The sequence below is a fragment of the Brassica oleracea genome, chromosome C3 (genome assembly GCF_000695525.1).
Source record: "Brassica oleracea var. oleracea cultivar TO1000 chromosome C3, BOL, whole genome shotgun sequence".
Taxonomy (NCBI): Eukaryota; Viridiplantae; Streptophyta; class Magnoliopsida; order Brassicales; family Brassicaceae; genus Brassica; species Brassica oleracea.
The window spans coordinates 6,910,513-6,931,511 of record NC_027750.1 but is presented as its reverse complement, the minus strand read 5'-3'; the positions used below and the strand labels follow the sequence as shown (position 1 = coordinate 6,931,511).

Genomic DNA, 20,999 nt, shown 5'->3' with positions numbered 1-20,999 from the left:
AACCCAGGAAATTTTACAAACTCTCAACTCACACCCGATCCCAAATATACCCAAGAAATTATTCGTAATTTCTTAAAGAGAAAGATTTTTCTCACAAGAAAGATATTTTTTTTTCTCTCTTGCACTCTCTCTTCTTCTCTTCTCTTGTTCTCTCTTACTTTGTTTTTCTTGTTTGGGATGAATTTCCCCTTCTCCTTCACGCATGTATTTATAGGAGGGGGATTTGTGAGTTGGTGGTGAGTTGGTGTAACAACCAAACTTACCAACCAAAAACCAAAAAAACTTGTTCTTTTTTTTATCAACAAAGAAGGCAATATTGTAGAAACATCCATAAGAGTCACACTCTTTAGTTTCAAGGAAACAAGCATTCTAGAGCCTGTTGTATATAGACTTCTTGGAAGTATGGCTGGAGTTTTACTGGAAGAGCAGTCGATATCGATACACATGTTACGCACACGGCATTTAACTGCAATTGTAATCCATACTCCAATGTCAACAGCAGCAGACTTCTGAGTAAGTATGAAATGCAAAGTTTCTACTGGTGCCTCATGCAGAATCAAAGACCTGTCCACAAAGCTAGAAAACCTTCCAGTATCAATATTTTTATAGCTATCGTCGTAAACAAGTTTTGGCACTGACTTCCAAAGACATTCCCATTGTTTTGACAAAACCATTGTAGCCACAACATCTTTAGTAATAGTCAGTTCTGACAGTATTCTCAAGAGTAGCGCTTCAGGCAAATGACTGATCATATCCACAGGAGTCATCTTCCTCTCTCAAACCCCAAGCTTTCAGATTACACAAATAAAAAAAAACAAGGAATGTGAAATTGTAAGTGTTTTTTTTTCTCGTAAACCAAACAAAAAAAATCATGAGAAACGACACAAGGTCAAACCAAACCCTAGCGTAAGAATATAGTTATGTAGTTTAAATACAAATAAGAGAGTATACAAACACCTAACTGCATCTCATAGTACTGGGAGACATACAGAACTTATATTCTCATGAAAGCATAGCGTTCAGACAAAGAACCGTTAATGTCGTTACCTGGCTCTGAAAATATTATTTGTTTTCGCTTTCGAAGAAGCTCACTAGATTCTTTCACGGGAACCAAACTCAACCGTCGTTGAGCAGGCGAGAGAGGTTTACGATGAGCTAGTAATCTAACGGAAAATTCCTTTCGTATAAAACAATCGAAAAACCCCTAAACCCTTCGTTACCCGTTCAACAAGAAAGAAACCCTAATTCCTGATCTCACTGATTAAAAAAAAAAAATCATAATGGTCTTACCGCTCTTTTATATATACAATAGGTTAACTTTTTGTCTAGTTTTGTCAAATTTCCTTGTACTGTATTAAACATATGATTCCTTCCCATCCCCGTTTTTCTTAAATAAAAATGGATAGTATATATTGACAAGGCATCCCACTAGAAATTAGTTGAAAAGAGAAAAAAAGAATTGCATCGTGGCTTTTCTAATTGATTACAAATTAAATACAAATTGATTGAAAAAATATCACATTCTATCAATTTCCTTATGTGTAAGTGTTGGAAGGCTTGATGGTTAAACTGGTTCAAAATTCATTGAATAATGTGCTTCGAAAACCTTTTAATTTGTAAAGATATTTGCAAATTGCAGAGATGAGGGGGGGAGATGAAACAGCTATCTTTTTTTTTGACAACGAAAAGATGAAACACCTATCTTATGGCAACATTCTCACAAACAAAATGAAGTTCAGATAAATTACTTAAAAGGGTGAAAATGCAATTAAAAAATATGTGACCAACCATTCGACTTTTGCCAGGGTTTTGAAGCTTATAAATATGGCTGTAACTATGTAAGAGTTTGTAACTTACTACTCACATCACGAAAAAATCATCATATAGATGTTTGACTCAATTAGAGTTCTCTTTAATTAGTTTCTTGATTTCTTGAGTCTAACTCGTTTGTTATTCACAACATGTACATTTGAGATGAGTTGGGAGTGATCGAGTTGTATATTAGCCAATTACTAATTTTACCCCCTGATAGTCATAGTTCTAGTGAATCGTAATTCTAAACTATGAATGCTAATTCAAGTGAACAATATCAGGACACGAAAAAAAAACTAAATAGGCTCAAATAAATATATCCATTTAACAAAAAAATGAGAGAAATCATCTAATGTAGAGTTTAAGGGAAACCATTTTTGTCACAATTTTTCTGGTATGTCTGTCTTAAACGCTTCATCAAACGGTGATCATGAAAAATGTCCCTGACTGTAGGAGTCTCACGACCGAAATCAAGCTGACATATTGAAGAACTCCTTGGTGACACTGATAATTCTATTAGCATCTCAAGCTTCTCTACAGGATCAGTAGATTTAGGATAGAAAGTTGCATTCTTCAAACAAGCAGAGTTTCTTATGATGAATTTCGCGACTTTGATCTCTTCTTCTCTTCCTTCGTATTGTGACCATTGAAAAGTTTCAAGACTTGACAATAAACAGCTAGGAACATGAGTAGGTTCGTTCCAGCACGGCCGTGGATTCACAGCCTCACGGAGATGGACCTGACATTCACAAGGATCCATAGTAAGTATAATCAATCCGCTTCAGAATATTAAAAAAGGTTATAAGAGGAAATAAATTTACCTGTTCTAGTTTGAGGACTCTTAGTTTGGGGGAATCTTTGAGAAGACGCATAAGTAGATTCAACCATTCCGGTTCAGATGTACACAGAGTCAATTCTACAAGCCGGTTAAATGCTAATCCTTCAGGATATGCATCCTACATAAGATACATGAGTAAACAAAAGTTTAGTGGGAATGATAGGTCTTTTAAAAGAAAAAAAACATTTAAAGGTTACCTTTGAGGTCATTAAACATAATCTAAGTTGCTGGAGTGATGTAAGAGAAGAAAGAATCTGTTCGGTACGATTACAAGTAACACACATACTTGCCGCATCAATCTTAGGCATATTATGCTCAATACCACAAAATCCTTTCGTATTTACATTAATCCCCATGAGCTCCAAACAAGGAGCATCTATTAAAAACCCGTCAGCATGGATGTCCAATACTTTTTGTAACAATAGGATCTTCAAAGTGGGCACTCTAACTACGAAAAGGTTCACATTGTCACCGGGGCATCGGTCCACGAATAAATTTTCAAGAACAGGACAACCAGCAAAAATCTTGGGGACAAATTCATTATTTGGGTACTTCACTGATAGAAGGCCCAAAATTTTGAGGGATGGGAAGGAAACCGTGGAAGACGAATCCATAAGAACCACATTGTCTAGCCCCAAACTCACAAGCATTGTACAACCTGTATACAAGCTAGTAGGAAGTATAACTGGATTGATAGTTTCAGCAGAACAAGTATCATCAATCTCAATATTCAGGTGACGAGCATGGCGTTTAATAGCGGTTCTAACACAAACTCCAATATCTATAGAACCAGTGTTTTGACCAAGTACGAAAGACAACACTTGTAGAACTGGTGCCTCGTGTAACAGCAAAGAACTGTAAACAAACCGCGAGAAGCTCCTGTCCTCACCATCTGGATAACTGTTATGATCATATTCAAGTGTTGGCACAAACGTATAAAGATACTTCCATCGTTTCGATAAAACCATTGTGGTCACAACTTCTCTTGTTGGTAAATATGACAATATTTCAAAGAGCAACGCATCAGGCAACTCACTTATCCTATCCATATGATCCCACTCCTCTTTGATTATCTTCAAAGTTTTCTTCCTTGGTAGACACGAAAATATTAGGAATTAGCTTTCACTTTAAAACCTAAACCAAAAATTAAAAGGAAACTTCCAAAACTAATCAATTTTCTAAGGAATTCTTCTGCCATATGTTTTGCTTTTAGTGATAACAAGTAGTAAAACTGTTTATCTTTTTTGAATTTCAAATCAATAGGTAATACGAAGATCAGAATAAAATTTCAAAATTAAGAAAATACCTAATGCAGCAAAAGAACATCGCCGGTGATTCTTTGAAAATTTGAACAAAAGCTCTCTCAAGTAGTCAAACTCGTTGTTAACAAGACTATTTATAATTTTTAAAAAGGTAAAAAACTCTTTTCCTAACACACTTAGGATTTGTACAAGCAAAAGTCTGACCTTACTATTTTAATACATTTTTATTTTCCAAGTGTTCATCTATGTATGATGTATGTATTCATTAGGTTAACTACACTGTGAAACACCAATTAATTTTCTGTTTAGTATCTAACCATAATTTAAGAGCCATCTGTATAGTATTCAACAATGCCTAAGAACTCCAACAGAACCCCATTTTTCAGTTTTATTGTCACAAGCGTTTTACAGACTATATCAAGCTCCTCGGAAGTATATATAGCTAGAGTTTCAGTATAAGAAGTATCAATCTCGATATTTATCTCACGCACACAACGATTTAACAGCAGGTGCAACACATGCACCAAGATCTATAGCACCAGAACGTTGTAAAGAAAAACTGTAAAAGCGGAGCCTCGGGCAACAGCAAAGAACTGTTAAGAAACCGCAAGAATCTCACCTTCCTGACACATATAACATCCAAAGAAACTGCCATTGTTTTGACAAAACCATTTTGACACTTCTTTTTGTGTAGGCAGTAACGATAATATCTTTAAGAGCAGTGCATCAGGCAACTCGCTTATCATACTTACGAGCAAACCCCATTACAATCAAACTTACTTCGCATCCACAGACCCGAAAATATAAGAAACAGAGGATTTTGCTGTCAATTCAAATTAGTAAAGATCAGATGATGATTAGACAAAACTTCAAAAATAAGAAAACACTCTTAATCCTTACAATCCCAAAGCTATCAACTTCAACAAACTTCTCTATCCATACCATAAACCCCAAAGACTGAACACTAGGAGCAGTTGATTCGTAGACCAACAGTGGTCGGTTGATTTGGTGAATCTATTACTCGACCAACGTGCGAACTAAATAATGTTTTCTTTGGTCAACTAAAAGCTTTTATAGCTACTTTTACTCTCCAAAAATGGAGTAGGGGTTCCATACGAACGGTAAAAAAGCCAAGACAGTAAAGAAACAGGTTGCTACAACAGCAAAACCACATTTAAAAACATGATAGATAGGAGCAATCTTTGCACAAACACAACACAAAGCATGGAGAAGTCCTCTAAGCTCTAAGCGTTTTTTTAACATTAATAAGATAAGGGATCTAACACAACCCAACTTTGTCTACTGAGCGCAAGTTCAGTCGAATACAAGCTGACATGTAGGTGAACGCCTGAAGGACAAGGACAACTCCCTGAGCATCTCAAGTTTCTTGTCCGAGTCACTGGACTTAGGGGTAATTATAGTTACTTTCTTCAAACAACTTCCGGTTCTTAATATGAATGTAGCTACTTCTTTCTCTTCTTTACTTCCTTGATATCCTACCCATTCAAGAGTTTCTAGACTCGATGACAGACATTCAGGAACTGAGCTCGGGTCATTCCAGCAGGGGCGTGTGCCTTCAATCTCATGGCACTGCGATAGATTTGACATTACAAGGACTGTAAAATACCCTCTGGTCACAGACAATGAATGAATTGAGTGGACGTGTAACTATGTGTACCTTTTGAAATTTGAGATGCCGTAAATTAGGGGAATCATTGAGTAAACGCATAAGTAGATTCAACCACTCTGTCTCACATGTGCATATTCTCAAGTGTACAAGACGGTGGAAGACAGTACCAACGGAATATGCGTCCTGCAATACAATACATAATTAAAGAACAGGTGCTATGTGTTAGTGCCTAACAGGTAAAAGAATACAAATAACAGCATGTATAGTTAGGCATATATTACCTTTGAGTTTGGTAAACAGATAAAGAGACGCTTTGCTGAAGTAAAAGAACTCAGAGTCACACCAGGGGAACTATAAGAGACGACAACATCTGCCTTAACAAGATTAGGCATATCATTCTCAATGACACAAAACCCAACTTTATTATAAAAGATGTCCAAGTACTCCAAAGAAGGAGCATCTATCACAAATCCATCTTCACCTTCTGTAGATCGTCCTGCTGATTTATGCAACAATGCACTCTTGAGAGAAGGAACCTTAACAGTGAAAATGGTCACATTGTCATGGAGGCATTGTTCCACAACCAAATCTTCAAGAACATGACAACTGGACAAAAGCTGCCTAACAAACTCATCACCTGGGTACTTGACAGATACAAGGCTCAAAGTTTTAAGGGTCAAGAAAGAAGGCAAGGAAGAAACATCCATAAGAGTCGCACTCTTTAGTTTCAACGAAACAAGCATTTTAGAGCCTCTATATAAACTCCTTGGAAGTATGGCTGGACAGTCAATATCTATAACCAGGTCACGCACACTGCATTTAACTGCAATTGCAATCCATACTCCAATATCAACCGCAAGAGACTTTTGGGTAAGTTTGAAATGCAAAGTTTCTACCGGTGCCTCGTGCAGAATCAAAGACCTATCCACAAAGCGGGTAAACCTTCCAACATCATCAATATTCCGGTAGCTATCGTCGTATACAAGTTTTGACACTGACTTCCAAAGAGGCTCCCACCGTTTTGACAAAACCATTGTGGCCACAACATCTTTGGCAGTAGGCAGTTCTGACAGTATTCTCAACAGTAGTGCGTCAGGCAAATGACATATCCTATCAACAGGAGGCATCTTCCCCTTTCAAATCCAACACAGATTGCCGTATCAAAGCCCCAGAATCCCCAAACCAGACACCAAAGCCTGAAAAGCATTGGGGAAAAAAAAAAAAAACAAAGGAATGTGAAATTGTAAAGTGTGTTTTCCTCATAAACTAAACAGCAACAAAAAGTCATAAGCAACGACACAACAAGGTCAAAGCAAAGCAACAGTTTCGTAGTTCAAAGACAAATAATAACAGAGTATACAAACACCTAACCGCTTCTCATACTGGCAGACACACTGAACACTTATAATCTCAAGAAAGCATATAAAGTTAAAAGAGAATTGTACAAACCAAAACTTTCTGTCGAACAGTTTCCGTTCACTATTAAACCAAACCTGAAGTAATGAATTGCCGATTACCTTTATACTCTTAATCTATACTCCGATTCCTGGGAAATTATCAGTTCATTTCTCCAGTAAATCCGCTGCTTGAAACACTGTAAACCGAAGATCAGAATATAGAAGACGATGTGGAGTTGGGGTTGATTTATTGTATGAAATGGAAAATGGATCAAACTTCGGCCCATGAGCCCACTTGTGGCCTAAATGTTACTGGGCTATTGAGCATATAGGTCCATAACTTCAGATGGATATGTATAATCTAAAATCATGTCGCTGAAGTAAATCCTATACCCGGTTGATGCTTACTAATGCTGTCGTGACTAAATTCAAACCGTATTAACAATAACTAAACACCTTCTTTCTTTTTTTTTGTTCTAATGAATGTAAAATTTATTCAATCAAAACTTCAATTACATCAGGTGCTTCTGTGTTTCTTTGAATTTAAAGAATCAAAAAATCATGCTAAATAGAAGAAATTTATCCAGCTTCTCCTTGGGTTTCTTGTAACCCAAGCCAGGTCATCAGACCTTCTTCAAAATACTGCTGGCCCATTCCTTTTACTCCAACCAATGAGGCAATGACACTCCAAGAAAGAACAAAAACGAAGCTAGTTGTAGATCTCTGAGATCCAACGTAACATCAGGTAAACAAAAGCCGACACTCGCTAGAAATCCGCTGCGCAGACGCCAACTCTAGCAGCATCTTGTGTTTCTCATTTAAATTGATGGATGCTAAGGATCTAATAGACACTTTCTTTAGCTGTGTGGAGTTCTTTAAGAAATACATCACCGTTTTTTTCTCTGATTCTCTTCCTTGGTAATCAATCCACTCAACAGTTTTCAGACTCGAGATCAAACATTGAGGAACAGAACTTGTTTGCTCCCATTGAGTGATGGAATCTCCGTAACTCATTCTACATTTTTTTATAATATTAACTATCTTTGGAGACACATTTGCTCGAAAAAGCACGAATCTGAGAACTCTGAGTTTAGGTGTATGTCTGAGTATAAGACCACACCAATCTAAAGAGCATGTACAAAGATTCAGAGACACGAGCTGGTCGAAGACTCCTATATGAGATGGATCCTGCAAGTTGCATCATAAGTGAATGGATAATATGTTTTTTTCCGTCTAAACTTCTTTTATTCAATCAAGTCTATCAAAGAAAATAATATAGATAAAAAATATATATTATCACTGATTAAAGCATATAGATTTTACCAGTGGTGGTTGTAAACACAAGGAAAGGTGCTTGGCTGAGGTAAGACAACCCTTAAACTTCTTAGAGTCACCATGTGGAAGCTTGACATTAGCCTTAACGAGGTAGGGCATTTTCACTAATGAACAAAACCAACTAAACTCGCTATAAATAGTTAACGAATTTAAAGAAGGAGCCTTGATCACAAACCCAACATCATCTCCTTGAGCTTGAGAACCCTTTTTGATGTCTATGATGGTTAAACACTGCAGTGAAGGAACAAAGACTGTGAAAGTTTTCACTCTGGCATTGCTGAATCGAGACACGTTCAGTTCTGTAAGGACAGGGCAACCACATAAAAGACTACTAACGATTTCATCACTTAAGAAATCAACAAACAAAAGAATCAAAGCCTTGAGTGACGGGAAACAAATATTGGTCAAAGGAACATCCACAATGATAGCTGCAATTAGGGTTAAAGTCACAAGGGTTTCACATGTATACAGACTCCTAGGCAACCGTAGGGTTGCTGAAAATCTGAAATATAGAAGATTGCGCACACTACGAGAAATTGCAACACGAGTCCATGTATCAATGTCAATGGAAGAACCGTTTTGACCAAGTGAGAGATGCATCGATTCTAAGACAGGAGCCTTGTTTAGTAACAAAAACGTGTGAACTAAACGAGAAGCCCTCTGGGAGTCAGAGTGACCCAGATAGAACAAGAGCTTCGGTACATGTTTCCAAAGATAACACCATCTTTTTGACAAAAGGCTTGTGGTTACAGAAAATTTTGTTGGAACTGATGATAATATTTTCAAGATCAAGTCTTCTGGCAATAAACTGATCCTATCCATTGTTTTCAAGCCCTAAAAATAATGAGAACGCCTACGTTTTCAAAACAAATCACAACAGTATACCAAGAAAGTTGAGAGGAGAGAAAAGAGGGAGGTCTAACTTTTATAGCCTCGTTTTCTTCGCCCCCAAAGAAAAACCAGAAACCCTAATTAAACATTGTGTTAACCTTATTGGGGAGGATCTCAAATTGAGTCAGCCATAAAGTATTGTTATTTTAATATCAATACCATTAAAAGAGGATCATTCTCAAATTATATCCTTAAAGAAAATTGCAGTTTTCTCAAAAATACTCTTATTTTTACAAAGAATTAATAAAATTCATTAATGGCATTTAAGTCTTTTGGTTTTGGGCCTACAGATACACCTAAATGGATCTATAAATAATAGGCCTATATATATATTTAAAATATATATTAATTTTAAATTTAATATAAGTATAAATATATTATGAACAATAAATGAATTAAGAAACATGAAAATATTATTTTCTTAAATATACGTATCAATATTCAAAATAGATCATTTGAATATTATACATATTTTCAATACAAACCAAAATCGTATATCCTACACCATATATCATATACATATTTGAATATCATTTTTCAGTGTATAATGTCATTTTATACATAATATTAATATGGCAATTACGAGTGTTCAAGAATATTTTAAAAACTATCTTAAAATAAATTTTTAAATCTAAAATACAAACACAAACTTATAATAGGTTATTAATAACGAAAATAAACTAATATTGTCATATCAATAAGTTATTTTATATTATCATTTTTTATTTAGATAACATGATAAAATTTTATCAAATTCTAACGAATCACTAATTTATGTAATATTAATAAATATATGAGTAATTTAATCAATTTTTTAAAAAAGTACTATAAGATATTTTGTTATCGGATCAATAGTATCAGATCGCGGGTTAATAGTGAGTTTTTAGGTTTTTACCGGGTTATATCGGATTTTTAATTAACAAATTTTTCATTAAATCCGAACAGGATTATATACAATGTATCGGGTCTATAGGTTCAAACATGAATCTAGGTCAGATATGAAAACAAATTTTAAAACTCAAACATTATTATAGAACAGCTACCATATTTCGAACAAATACCATATTTTGAAGAGAAAAAAAAACAAATGATAAAAACCTAAAAACTCAATTGTTATGGTTCGAAATGAAAAATAATGGTAATTTGTAAATCAGTTTTCGATTAATAAATGAAAAACAAACAAACCCGCGCTTTCTAAGCGCGGGTCAAAATCTAGTATTTCATTAATTTGTTAAAATTTTATTTATTTTAGAAAAGGAAAACAACCTCTAATTTGACAAGTGTATAAGTGGGTAAAAAAGATATCTCAAATTTGAAATATTATAAAGAATATATATATATATATATATATATATTATTTTAAATTCAATAATAGTATCATAATTTATATTAAAAATTAAGTGAAGAATATTCACTATAATTTTAAACAACATATATATACATATATAATGACATTTATATACATATATAAAGATATATACATTCAGAAACTGGCTTTGAAACTATACTAAATATAATTAGATTGCTTATGATTGTGCAGTCTAATATCTGATCAAGAGAGTACAATTTATAAATTTTACCTATGTCAGATATTAGGTTTTGATCTGTAGCAGTATAGCTATATATATATACTTTTTTTGGAAAGATGATCTGTAGCTATATTTTGCGATCGATTGCATGATGTTCGTATGGTTTTGTGTGTAGGAAACGAAAGAAACGACACAGGAGATATGCAAGTTTCCATTCTAGTGGTACATCTCGGTGAGCATAAAACCAAATGTATATTTCCAGCCAAATCCTTAAAACCAAATTCAGTAAAAACCAATATCTTCAATATGATAACTACTAATGACGCTCCAAGAATTAAAACTAATATATGTATATAGTTATATATCTCTGAGATCCGGCATAACTTCAGGTGAAGGAAAACTGACATTTTTTAGAACTCCTCTGCGTAGAGGACAGCTCTTGCAGTATCTTGTATCTCTTTTCCAAATTGGTTGATGGTAAGGCTTTAATAGCCATCTTCTTTAGCTGTCCAGAATTCTCTAGCAAATACATCACCACTTTTTTCTCTGAGTCTCTTCCTTGGTAATCAATCCACTCAACAGTTTCAAGACTCGAGATCAAACATTGAGGAACAGAACTTGATTGCTCCCACTGAATCTGGATATGATGGCAACATTTTTGAATTGGTTGGAATCTGAGAACTCTTATTTTAGGGGTTTGTCTGAGTATAAGACAGAACCAAACTGAACAGCATGTACATAGTACTAGAGACACGAGATGATAGAAGACGCCAATAGGATATGAAAACTGCAAATAGCATCGTCACAAGTTAATGTAACTATTAGTTAAAAAAGAGAGGATAGCAAATGCATAGATTTTTACCGGTGATGGTATTGTACATAAGGAAAGGTGTCTGGCTGAGGTAAGACATTCTAGAAGCTTCTTAGAATCACCAGGTGGAGGAAGCTTGACGTTAGCCTTCACGAGGTTTGGCATATTAACTAATGAACAAACCCAACTTACTTGGCTAACAACCGTTAACGACTTTAAAGAAGGAGCTTTGATCACAAACCCAACATCATTTCCTGGAACTTTATAAGCAAATTTGAAGTCCAAAACTGTTAATCTCAGCAATGAAGGAACCATGATTGTGATATTTTTCACGCTTCCATTGTGTTCTCTAACCACAGTTAGGTCTTCAAGGACAGGGCAACCAGATAGAATCCTAGGAACGATTTCATCGTTTGAAAATTCCACACGTCTAAGCCTCAAAGTCTTGAGTGACGGGAAACAAATTGTCAAAGGAACATCCACAATGACAGCTGAAAACAGGGTTAAACTCACAAGGGTTTGACATGTATACAGACTCCCAGGCAACCGTATTTTTCTCCTTTGGACCGAATGGATAATTGTGAAAACGAAGTTTGCGCACACCACGTTCAACTGCAAAACCAGATTTCAAAATTAAGAAAAATCAGAATAAAATTTCAAAATTAAGAAAATACCTAATGCAGCAAAAGAACATCGCCGGTGATTCTTTGAAAATTTGGACAAAAGCTCTCTCAAGTTGCTAGTCGATCAAAACACGTCACTACAAGAAAACAGCGATATTCTGACGGACATTCCGACGGAAAATGAAATCCTCGGAATATACCGAGGAATTTCCGAGGAAATTCCGACGGAATTCCGACGGACAAAACTAGTTCGTCGGAATTTCCTCGGAATTTTGTAAAATCCCCCAACGGCTCTCCAACGGCTATAATATTTCCTCGGAATTCATCGGTTTTTTCCGAGGAACACAGTTTTCCTCGGAATTTCCTCGGAATTTTGTAAAATCCCCCAACGGCTCTCCAACGGCTATAATATTTCCTCGGAATTCATCGGTTTTTTCCGAGGAACACAGTTTTCCTCGGAATTTCCTCGGAATTTTGTAAAATCCCCCAACGGCTCTCCAACGGCTATAATATTTCCTCGGAATTCATCGGTTTTTTCCGAGGAACACAGTTTTCCTCGGAATTTCCTCGGAATTTTGTAAAATCCCCCAACGGCTCTCCAACGGCTATAATATTTCCTCGGAATTCATCGGTTTTTTCCGAGGAACACAGTTTTCCTCGGAATTTCCTCGGAATTTTGTAAAATCCCCCAACGGCTCTCCAACGGCTATAATATTTCCTCGGAATTCATCGGTTTTTTCCGAGGAACACAGTTTTCCTCGGAATTTCCTCGGAATTTTGTAAAATCCCCCAACGGCTCTCCAACGGCTATAATATTTCCTCGGAATTCATCGGTTTTTTCCGAGGAACACAGTTTTCCTCGGAATTTCCTCGGAATTTTGTAAAATCCCCCAACGGCTCTCCAACGGCTATAATATTTCCTCGGAATTCATCGGTTTTTTCCGAGGAACACAGTTTTCCTCGGAATTTCCTCGGAATTTTGTAAAATCCCCCAACGGCTCTCCAACGGCTATAATATTTCCTCGGAATTCATCGGTTTTTTCCGAGGAACACAGTTTTCCTCGGAATTTCCTCGGAATTTTGTAAAATCCCCCAACGGCTCTCCAACGGCTATAATATTTCCTCGGAATTCATCGGTTTTTTCCGAGGAACACAGTTTTCCTCGGAATTTCCTCGGAATTTTGTAAAATCCCCCAACGGCTCTCCAACGGCTATAATATTTCCTCGGAATTCATCGGTTTTTTCCGAGGAACACAGTTTTCCTCGGAATTTCCTCGGAATTTTGTAAAATCCCCCAACGGCTCTCCAACGGCTATAATATTTCCTCGGAATTCATCGGTTTTTTCCGAGGAACACAGTTTTCCTCGGAATTTCCTCGGAATTTTGTAAAATCCCCCAACGGCTCTCCAACGGCTATAATATTTCCTCGGAATTCATCGGTTTTTTCCGAGGAACACAGTTTTCCTCGGAATTTCCTCGGAATTTTGTAAAATCCCCCAACGGCTCTCCAACGGCTATAATATTTCCTCGGAATTCATCGGTTTTTTCCGAGGAACACAGTTTTCCTCGGAATTTCCTCGGAATTTTGTAAAATCCCCCAACGGCTCTCCAACGGCTATAATATTTCCTCGGAATTCATCGGTTTTTTCCGAGGAACACAGTTTTCCTCGGAATTTCCTCGGAATTTTGTAAAATCCCCCAACGGCTCTCCAACGGCTATAATATTTCCTCGGAATTCATCGGTTTTTTCCGAGGAACACAGTTTTCCTCGGAATTTCCTCGGAATTTTGTAAAATCCCCCAACGGCTCTCCAACGGCTATAATATTTCCTCGGAATTCATCGGTTTTTTCCGAGGAACACAGTTTTCCTCGGAATTTCCTCGGAATTTTGTAAAATCCCCCAACGGCTCTCCAACGGCTATAATATTTCCTCGGAATTCATCGGTTTTTTCCGAGGAACACAGTTTTCCTCGGAATTTCCTCGGAATTTTGTAAAATCCCCCAACGGCTCTCCAACGGCTATAATATTTCCTCGGAATTCATCGGTTTTTTCCGAGGAACACAGTTTTCCTCGGAATTTCCTCGGAATTTTGTAAAATCCCCCAACGGCTCTCCAACGGCTATAATATTTCCTCGGAATTCATCGGTTTTTTCCGAGGAACACAGTTTTCCTCGGAATTTCCTCGGAATTTTGTAAAATCCCCCAACGGCTCTCCAACGGCTATAATATTTCCTCGGAATTCATCGGTTTTTTCCGAGGAACACAGTTTTCCTCGGAATTTCCTCGGAATTTTGTAAAATCCCCCAACGGCTCTCCAACGGCTATAATATTTCCTCGGAATTCATCGGTTTTTTCCGAGGAACACAGTTTTCCTCGGAATTTCCTCGGAATTTTGTAAAATCCCCCAACGGCTCTCCAACGGCTATAATATTTCCTCGGAATTCATCGGTTTTTTCCGAGGAACACAGTTTTCCTCGGAATTTCCTCGGAATTTTGTAAAATCCCCCAACGGCTCTCCAACGGCTATAATATTTCCTCGGAATTCATCGGTTTTTTCCGAGGAACACAGTTTTCCTCGGAATTTCCTCGGAATTTTGTAAAATCCCCCAACGGCTCTCCAACGGCTATAATATTTCCTCGGAATTCATCGGTTTTTTCCGAGGAACACAGTTTTCCTCGGAATTTCCTCGGAATTTTGTAAAATCCCCCAACGGCTCTCCAACGGCTATAATATTTCCTCGGAATTCATCGGTTTTTTCCGAGGAACACAGTTTTCCTCGGAATTTCCTCGGAATTTTGTAAAATCCCCCAACGGCTCTCCAACGGCTATAATATTTCCTCGGAATTCATCGGTTTTTTCCGAGGAACACAGTTTTCCTCGGAATTTCCTCGGAATTTTGTAAAATCCCCCAACGGCTCTCCAACGGCTATAATATTTCCTCGGAATTCATCGGTTTTTTCCGAGGAACACAGTTTTCCTCGGAATTTCCTCGGAATTTTGTAAAATCCCCCAACGGCTCTCCAACGGCTATAATATTTCCTCGGAATTCATCGGTTTTTTCCGAGGAACACAGTTTTCCTCGGAATTTCCTCGGAATTTTGTAAAATCCCCCAACGGCTCTCCAACGGCTATAATATTTCCTCGGAATTCATCGGTTTTTTCCGAGGAACACAGTTTTCCTCGGAATTTCCTCGGAATTTTGTAAAATCCCCCAACGGCTCTCCAACGGCTATAATATTTCCTCGGAATTCATCGGTTTTTTCCGAGGAACACAGTTTTCCTCGGAATTTCCTCGGAATTTTGTAAAATCCCCCAACGGCTCTCCAACGGCTATAATATTTCCTCGGAATTCATCGGTTTTTTCCGAGGAACACAGTTTTCCTCGGAATTTCCTCGGAATTTTGTAAAATCCCCCAACGGCTCTCCAACGGCTATAATATTTCCTCGGAATTCATCGGTTTTTTCCGAGGAACACAGTTTTCCTCGGAATTTCCTCGGAATTTTGTAAAATCCCCCAACGGCTCTCCAACGGCTATAATATTTCCTCGGAATTCATCGGTTTTTTCCGAGGAACACAGTTTTCCTCGGAATTTCCTCGGAATTTTGTAAAATCCCCCAACGGCTCTCCAACGGCTATAATATTTCCTCGGAATTCATCGGTTTTTTCCGAGGAACACAGTTTTCCTCGGAATTTCCTCGGAATTTTGTAAAATCCCCCAACGGCTCTCCAACGGCTATAATATTTCCTCGGAATTCATCGGTTTTTTCCGAGGAACACAGTTTTCCTCGGAATTTCCTCGGAATTTTGTAAAATCCCCCAACGGCTCTCCAACGGCTATAATATTTCCTCGGAATTCATCGGTTTTTTCCGAGGAACACAGTTTTCCTCGGAATTTCCTCGGAATATTCCGTCGGACTGTAGTTTCCTCGGAATTCCGTCGGAAAATTCCGAGGGATTTCAGAGGAAAAAAGAAATTCCGAGGAATTATTTCCGACGACGTGTTTCGTCGGAATTTCGTCGGAATATCATTTCGTCGGAATAACGATATTCCGACGAAATTCCGACAATTTTTTCCCTCAGAATCCTTGATGTTTTCTTGTAGTGCGTGGTTTACAAGACTATTTATAATTTTTAAAAAGGTAGAAAAAAAACTCTTTTTCCTATAACACACTTAGGATTTGTACAAGCATAAGTCTGACCGTACTTTTTGTATCAACAGATAAAAAGAAATATGCATATGCGTATCCTGAATTATCTAAGATAAAGCAAAATATAAACTCAACTTTTACTACAATAACATTTAAAAATTATTTAGAAATTTTATTAATTTTTTTTGGCGTCTAAATTTCTGTATAAAATACATGTCAAATCATATAGTGATACATGACAACTTCTCAAAGTTTGTGATGCAAACTCAATAAATTAATAAAAGATTAAGTGAATTAATTGTATATTTTGAAAATGTCCAAAATAAAGTGACATTTAACAGCCTCTGAGAGATTGTGTTAAGAAAATATTTTATGTGTATAAAGAATAAAATGTTATTATTCAAAATTCAGAATCTGAAATAGAGAAAAAAACATATGTGATGCGAGCTCAATGAATAAAATTAAATAAGTAAACTAGTCATAGATTTTGGAAAAAAAATGTCCAAAAGGAAAGCGATACATGATATTTTCAGAAATTGTGTTCAAAAAGAATTATTTTATTGTATAAAATATAGAGAGAAAGAATCTGAATCCTAATTGAAAAGTCTAGTGTAAACCAAATACAGCATGAATTTGAATTCTGGATATTAAGATATATGTTAACCGAATATTTTGACGACCAAAGATATCTTTAACAAAAAGAAGTTAATGTATTCTGAGAACGTATCAAACTTGATTGTAATGTGTGTATATGTTGTTGAATACAGTAATAGAAAGAAGAAAAGATGAGAAATTGCGAAGGAGTGTTCAGCATGAACAGCTTTCACTTTTTATCATAAAATGTTTAGAAAACAAACCGAAGCATTGACGAGAAGTTGTGACATTTCTTTGAAGAGGATTGTTTCAAATGCAATTGTTTAGCATCAGCCATAGTTAACGTTGAAATTCTGAAAGAGAGTTTGCATTCTCATGATCCTAATGACACAAGTAAGAGGAAGTACTCAGGGGCGGATCTACAGTACCAGGAACGGGGCACGTGCCCCCACTACTTTTTATATTTTAATTAGTTAATAAGGTACTATTTATTTTCGTGGAACAATTGGTAAAGATGCTCTCTGTTACGTTGAGTTCTTATTATAGGTTCGAAGCAATCACCTTGCTTCTTTTCCCTCGTTTTACTTTTATCTCTTGGTGTACAATTAAACGTTTTTTTTGACACGTCTACTATTACAGTATCTTTCTTCACATCAATTATTTAATGAGATTTTTCCTACCTTTTGTCTTATTTTTAATATTTCTTTTTTTGTGTTAGCATATGTATTTGTCTTCCTTTATTTGTGTTTTGATAATTCTTTCTATTATAATTTATTTTTAATTTTTATATTTCAACTTTATAGCACATTTTTAAGTCCATTCTTTAATAATAGACATTAGCAATAGCTAATAAAAAATCCCAATTAATCCATTCATTTTTATTTAATACTTTAGAGTTTAGTTGATATGATGATTAATTAATTATAAGTAGATAATGATATGCTGTTATATATGTGTAAATTTGAAGCCTATATATATATATATTCAAATAAATTTTAATTGTCATATTATGTTATTGTGATTAGTTACATTTGTACAAAAATTATAAAATTATTTTATAAAATCTTTTCTAAGTTGAACAAAAATTAAAGTTTATTATTTTCTTGTACTTTTTAGTTAATTATTAATGATTAATTGTTTACAATATTTTTTAACTATAATTTTATTAAATTTATATGAATTAATTTAATATATTTTAATTATGTGCCCCCATCAAATAAATGGTCTGCATCCGCCGCTGGAAGTACTTGAGGAGTAATAACATGCGAGTCGCATATATTGATCACAATAAAGCCCTTCCATTCAATGCTTATCCAAACTTGTAAAGTTAACGAAAACAATGTAACCACTAACCAATGAGGCAATGACACTCCAAGAAAGAACAAAAACGAAGCTAGTTGTAGATCTCTGAGATCCAACGTAACATCAGGTAAACAAAAGCCGACACTCGCTAGAAATCCGCTGCGCAGACGCCAACTCTAGCAGCATCTTGTGTTTCTCATTTAAATTGATGGATGCTAAGGATCTAATAGACACTTTCTTTAGCTGTGTGGAGTTCTTTAAGAAATACATCACCGTTTTTTTCTCTGATTCTCTTCCTTGGTAATCAATCCACTCAACAGTTTTCAGACTCGAGATCAAACATTGAGGAACATGACTTGTTTGCTCCCATTGAGTGATGGAATCTCCGTAACTCATTCTACATTTTTTTATAATATTAACTATCTTTGGAGACACATTTGCTCGAAAAAGCACGAATCTGAGAACTCTGAGTTTAGGTGTATGTCTGAGTATAAGACCACACCAATCTAAAGAGCATGTACAAAGATTCAGAGACACGAGCTGGTCGAAGACTCCTATATGAGATGGATCCTGCAAGTTGCATCATAAGTGAATGGATAATATGTTTTTTTCCGTCTAAACTTCTTTTATTCAATCAAGTCTATCAAAGAAAATAATATAGATAAAAAATATATATTATCACTGATTAAAGCATATAGATTTTACCAGTGGTGGTTGTAAACACAAGGAAAGGTGCTTGGCTGAGGTAAGACAACCCTTAAACTTCTTAGAGTCACCATGTGGAAGCTTGACATTAGCCTTAACGAGGTAGGGCATTTTCACTAATGAACAAAACCAACTAAACTCGCTATAAATAGTTAACGAATTTAAAGAAGGAGCCTTGATCACAAACCCAACATCATCTCCTTGAGCTTGAGAACCCTTTTTGATGTCTATGATGGTTAAACACTGCAGTGAAGGAACAAAGACTGTGAAAGTTTTCACTCTGGCATTGCTGAATCGAGACACGTTCAGTTCTGTAAGGACAGGGCAACCACATAAAAGACTACTAACGATTTCATCACTTAAGAAATCAACAAACAAAAGAATCAAAGCCTTGAGTGACGGGAAACAAATATTGGTCAAAGGAACATCCACAATGATAGCTGCAATTAGGGTTAAAGTCACAAGGGTTTCACATGTATACAGACTCCTAGGCAACCGTAGGGTTGCTGAAAATCTGAAATATAGAAGATTGCGCACACTACGAGAAATTGCAACACGAGTCCATGTATCAATGTCAATGGAAGAACCGTTTTGACCAAGTGAGAGATGCATCGATTCTAAGACAGGAGCCTTGTTTAGTAACAAAAACGTGTGAACTAAACGAGAAGCCCTCTGGGAGTCAGAGTGACCCAGATAGAACAAGAGCTTCGGTACATGTTTCCAAAGATAACACCATCTTTTTGACAAAAGGCTTGTGGTTACAGAAAATTTTGTTGGAACTGATGATAATATTTTCAAGATCAAGTCTTCTGGCAATAAACTGATCCTATCCATTGTTTTCAAGCCCTAAAAATAATGAGAACGCCTACGTTTTCAAAACAAATCACAACAGTATACCAAGAAAGTTGAGAGGAGAGAAAAGAGGGAGGTCTAACTTTTATAGCCTCGTTTTCTTCGCCCCCAAAGAAAAACCAGAAACCCTAATTAAACATTGTGTTAACCTTATTGGGGAGGATCTCAAATTGAGTCAGCCATAAAGTATTGTTATTTTAATATCAATACCATTAAAAGAGGATCATTCTCAAATTATATCCTTAAAGAAAATTGCAGTTTTCTCAAAAATACTCTTATTTTTACAAAGAATTAATAAAATTCATTAATGGCATTTAAGTCTTTTGGTTTTGGGCCTACAGATACACCTAAATGGATCTATAAATAATAGGCCTATATATATATTTAAAATATATATTAATTTTAAATTTAATATAAGTATAAATATATTATGAACAATAAATGAATTAAGAAACATGAAAATATTATTTTCTTAAATATACGTATCAATATTCAAAATAGATCATTTGAATATTATACATATTTTCAATACAAACCAAAATCGTATATCCTACACCATATATCATATACATATTTGAATATCATTTTTCAGTGTATAATGTCATTTTATACATAATATTAATATGGCAATTACGAGTGTTCAAGAATATTTTAAAAACTATCTTAAAATAAATTTTTAAATCTAAAATACAAACACAAACTTATAATAGGTTATTAATAACGAAAATAAACTAATATTGTCATATCAATAAGTTATTTTATATTATCATTTTTTATTTAGATAACATGATAAAATTTTATCAAATTCTAAGGAATCACTAATTTATGTAATATTAATAAATATATGAGTAATTTAATCAATTTTTTAAAAAAGTACTATAAGATATTTTGTTATCGGATCAATAGTATCAGATCGCGGGTTAATAGTGAGTTTTTAGGTTTTTACCGGGTTATATCGGATTTTTAATTAACAAATTTTTCATTAAATCCGAACAGGATTATATACAATGTATCGGGTCTATAGGTTCAAACATGAATCTAGGTCAGATATGAAAACAAATTTTAAAACTCAAACATTATTATAGAACAGCTACCATATTTCGAACAAATACCATATTTTGAAGAGAAAAAAAACAAATGATAAAAACCTAAAAACTCAATTGTTATGGTTCGAAATGAAAAATAATGGTAATTTGTAAATCAGTTTTCGATTAATAAATGAAAAACAAACAAACCCGCGCTTTCTAAGCGCGGGTCAAAATCTAGT

At 35.4% G+C, this 20,999-nt stretch overlaps 5 protein-coding genes and 1 pseudogene across 5 annotated transcripts; all 6 read right to left on the bottom strand.

Annotated features, from left to right (window-relative positions):
- Positions 1 to 767, bottom strand: part of LOC106329765 — a 5,558-nt pseudogene extending 4,791 nt beyond the window's left edge.
- A 1,406-nt stretch (positions 768 to 2,173) lies between these two features.
- On the bottom strand, positions 2,174 to 3,699 carry LOC106329764 (probable FBD-associated F-box protein At1g32375). The gene is made up of 3 exons (XM_013768409.1): positions 2,848 to 3,699; positions 2,634 to 2,768; positions 2,174 to 2,551 (listed from the first exon to the last, which is right to left on the bottom strand). Exons 1-3 carry the CDS (start codon positions 3,697 to 3,699, stop codon positions 2,174 to 2,176), a joined length of 1,365 nt encoding a protein of 454 aa, XP_013623863.1.
- Positions 3,700 to 5,056: 1,357 nt separating this feature from the next.
- Positions 5,057 to 7,150, bottom strand: LOC106329379 (probable FBD-associated F-box protein At1g32375). Its single transcript, XM_013768023.1, has 4 exons — positions 7,060 to 7,150; positions 5,824 to 6,738; positions 5,591 to 5,725; positions 5,057 to 5,502 (listed from the first exon to the last, which is right to left on the bottom strand). The coding sequence occupies exons 2-4, from the start codon at positions 6,667 to 6,669 to the stop codon at positions 5,227 to 5,229; spliced, it is 1,257 nt and encodes a 418-aa protein (XP_013623477.1). The 5' UTR covers positions 6,670 to 6,738; positions 7,060 to 7,150; the 3' UTR covers positions 5,057 to 5,226.
- A 440-nt stretch (positions 7,151 to 7,590) lies between these two features.
- On the bottom strand, positions 7,591 to 9,096 carry LOC106334116 (putative FBD-associated F-box protein At5g56440). The gene is made up of 2 exons (XM_013772459.1): positions 8,263 to 9,096; positions 7,591 to 8,127 (listed from the first exon to the last, which is right to left on the bottom strand). Exons 1-2 carry the CDS (start codon positions 9,094 to 9,096, stop codon positions 7,681 to 7,683), a joined length of 1,281 nt encoding a protein of 426 aa, XP_013627913.1. The 3' UTR covers positions 7,591 to 7,680.
- A 1,983-nt stretch (positions 9,097 to 11,079) lies between these two features.
- Positions 11,080 to 17,163, bottom strand: LOC106329763 (putative FBD-associated F-box protein At5g56440). Its single transcript, XM_013768408.1, has 3 exons — positions 17,137 to 17,163; positions 11,557 to 12,117; positions 11,080 to 11,481 (listed from the first exon to the last, which is right to left on the bottom strand). Exons 1-3 carry the CDS (start codon positions 17,161 to 17,163, stop codon positions 11,080 to 11,082), a joined length of 990 nt encoding a protein of 329 aa, XP_013623862.1.
- A 1,077-nt stretch (positions 17,164 to 18,240) lies between these two features.
- LOC106334128 (putative FBD-associated F-box protein At5g56440) lies at positions 18,241 to 19,714 on the bottom strand. The gene is made up of 2 exons (XM_013772467.1): positions 18,881 to 19,714; positions 18,241 to 18,745 (listed from the first exon to the last, which is right to left on the bottom strand). Exons 1-2 carry the CDS (start codon positions 19,712 to 19,714, stop codon positions 18,299 to 18,301), a joined length of 1,281 nt encoding a protein of 426 aa, XP_013627921.1. The 3' UTR covers positions 18,241 to 18,298.
- Positions 19,715 to 20,999: the final 1,285 nt, after the last annotated feature.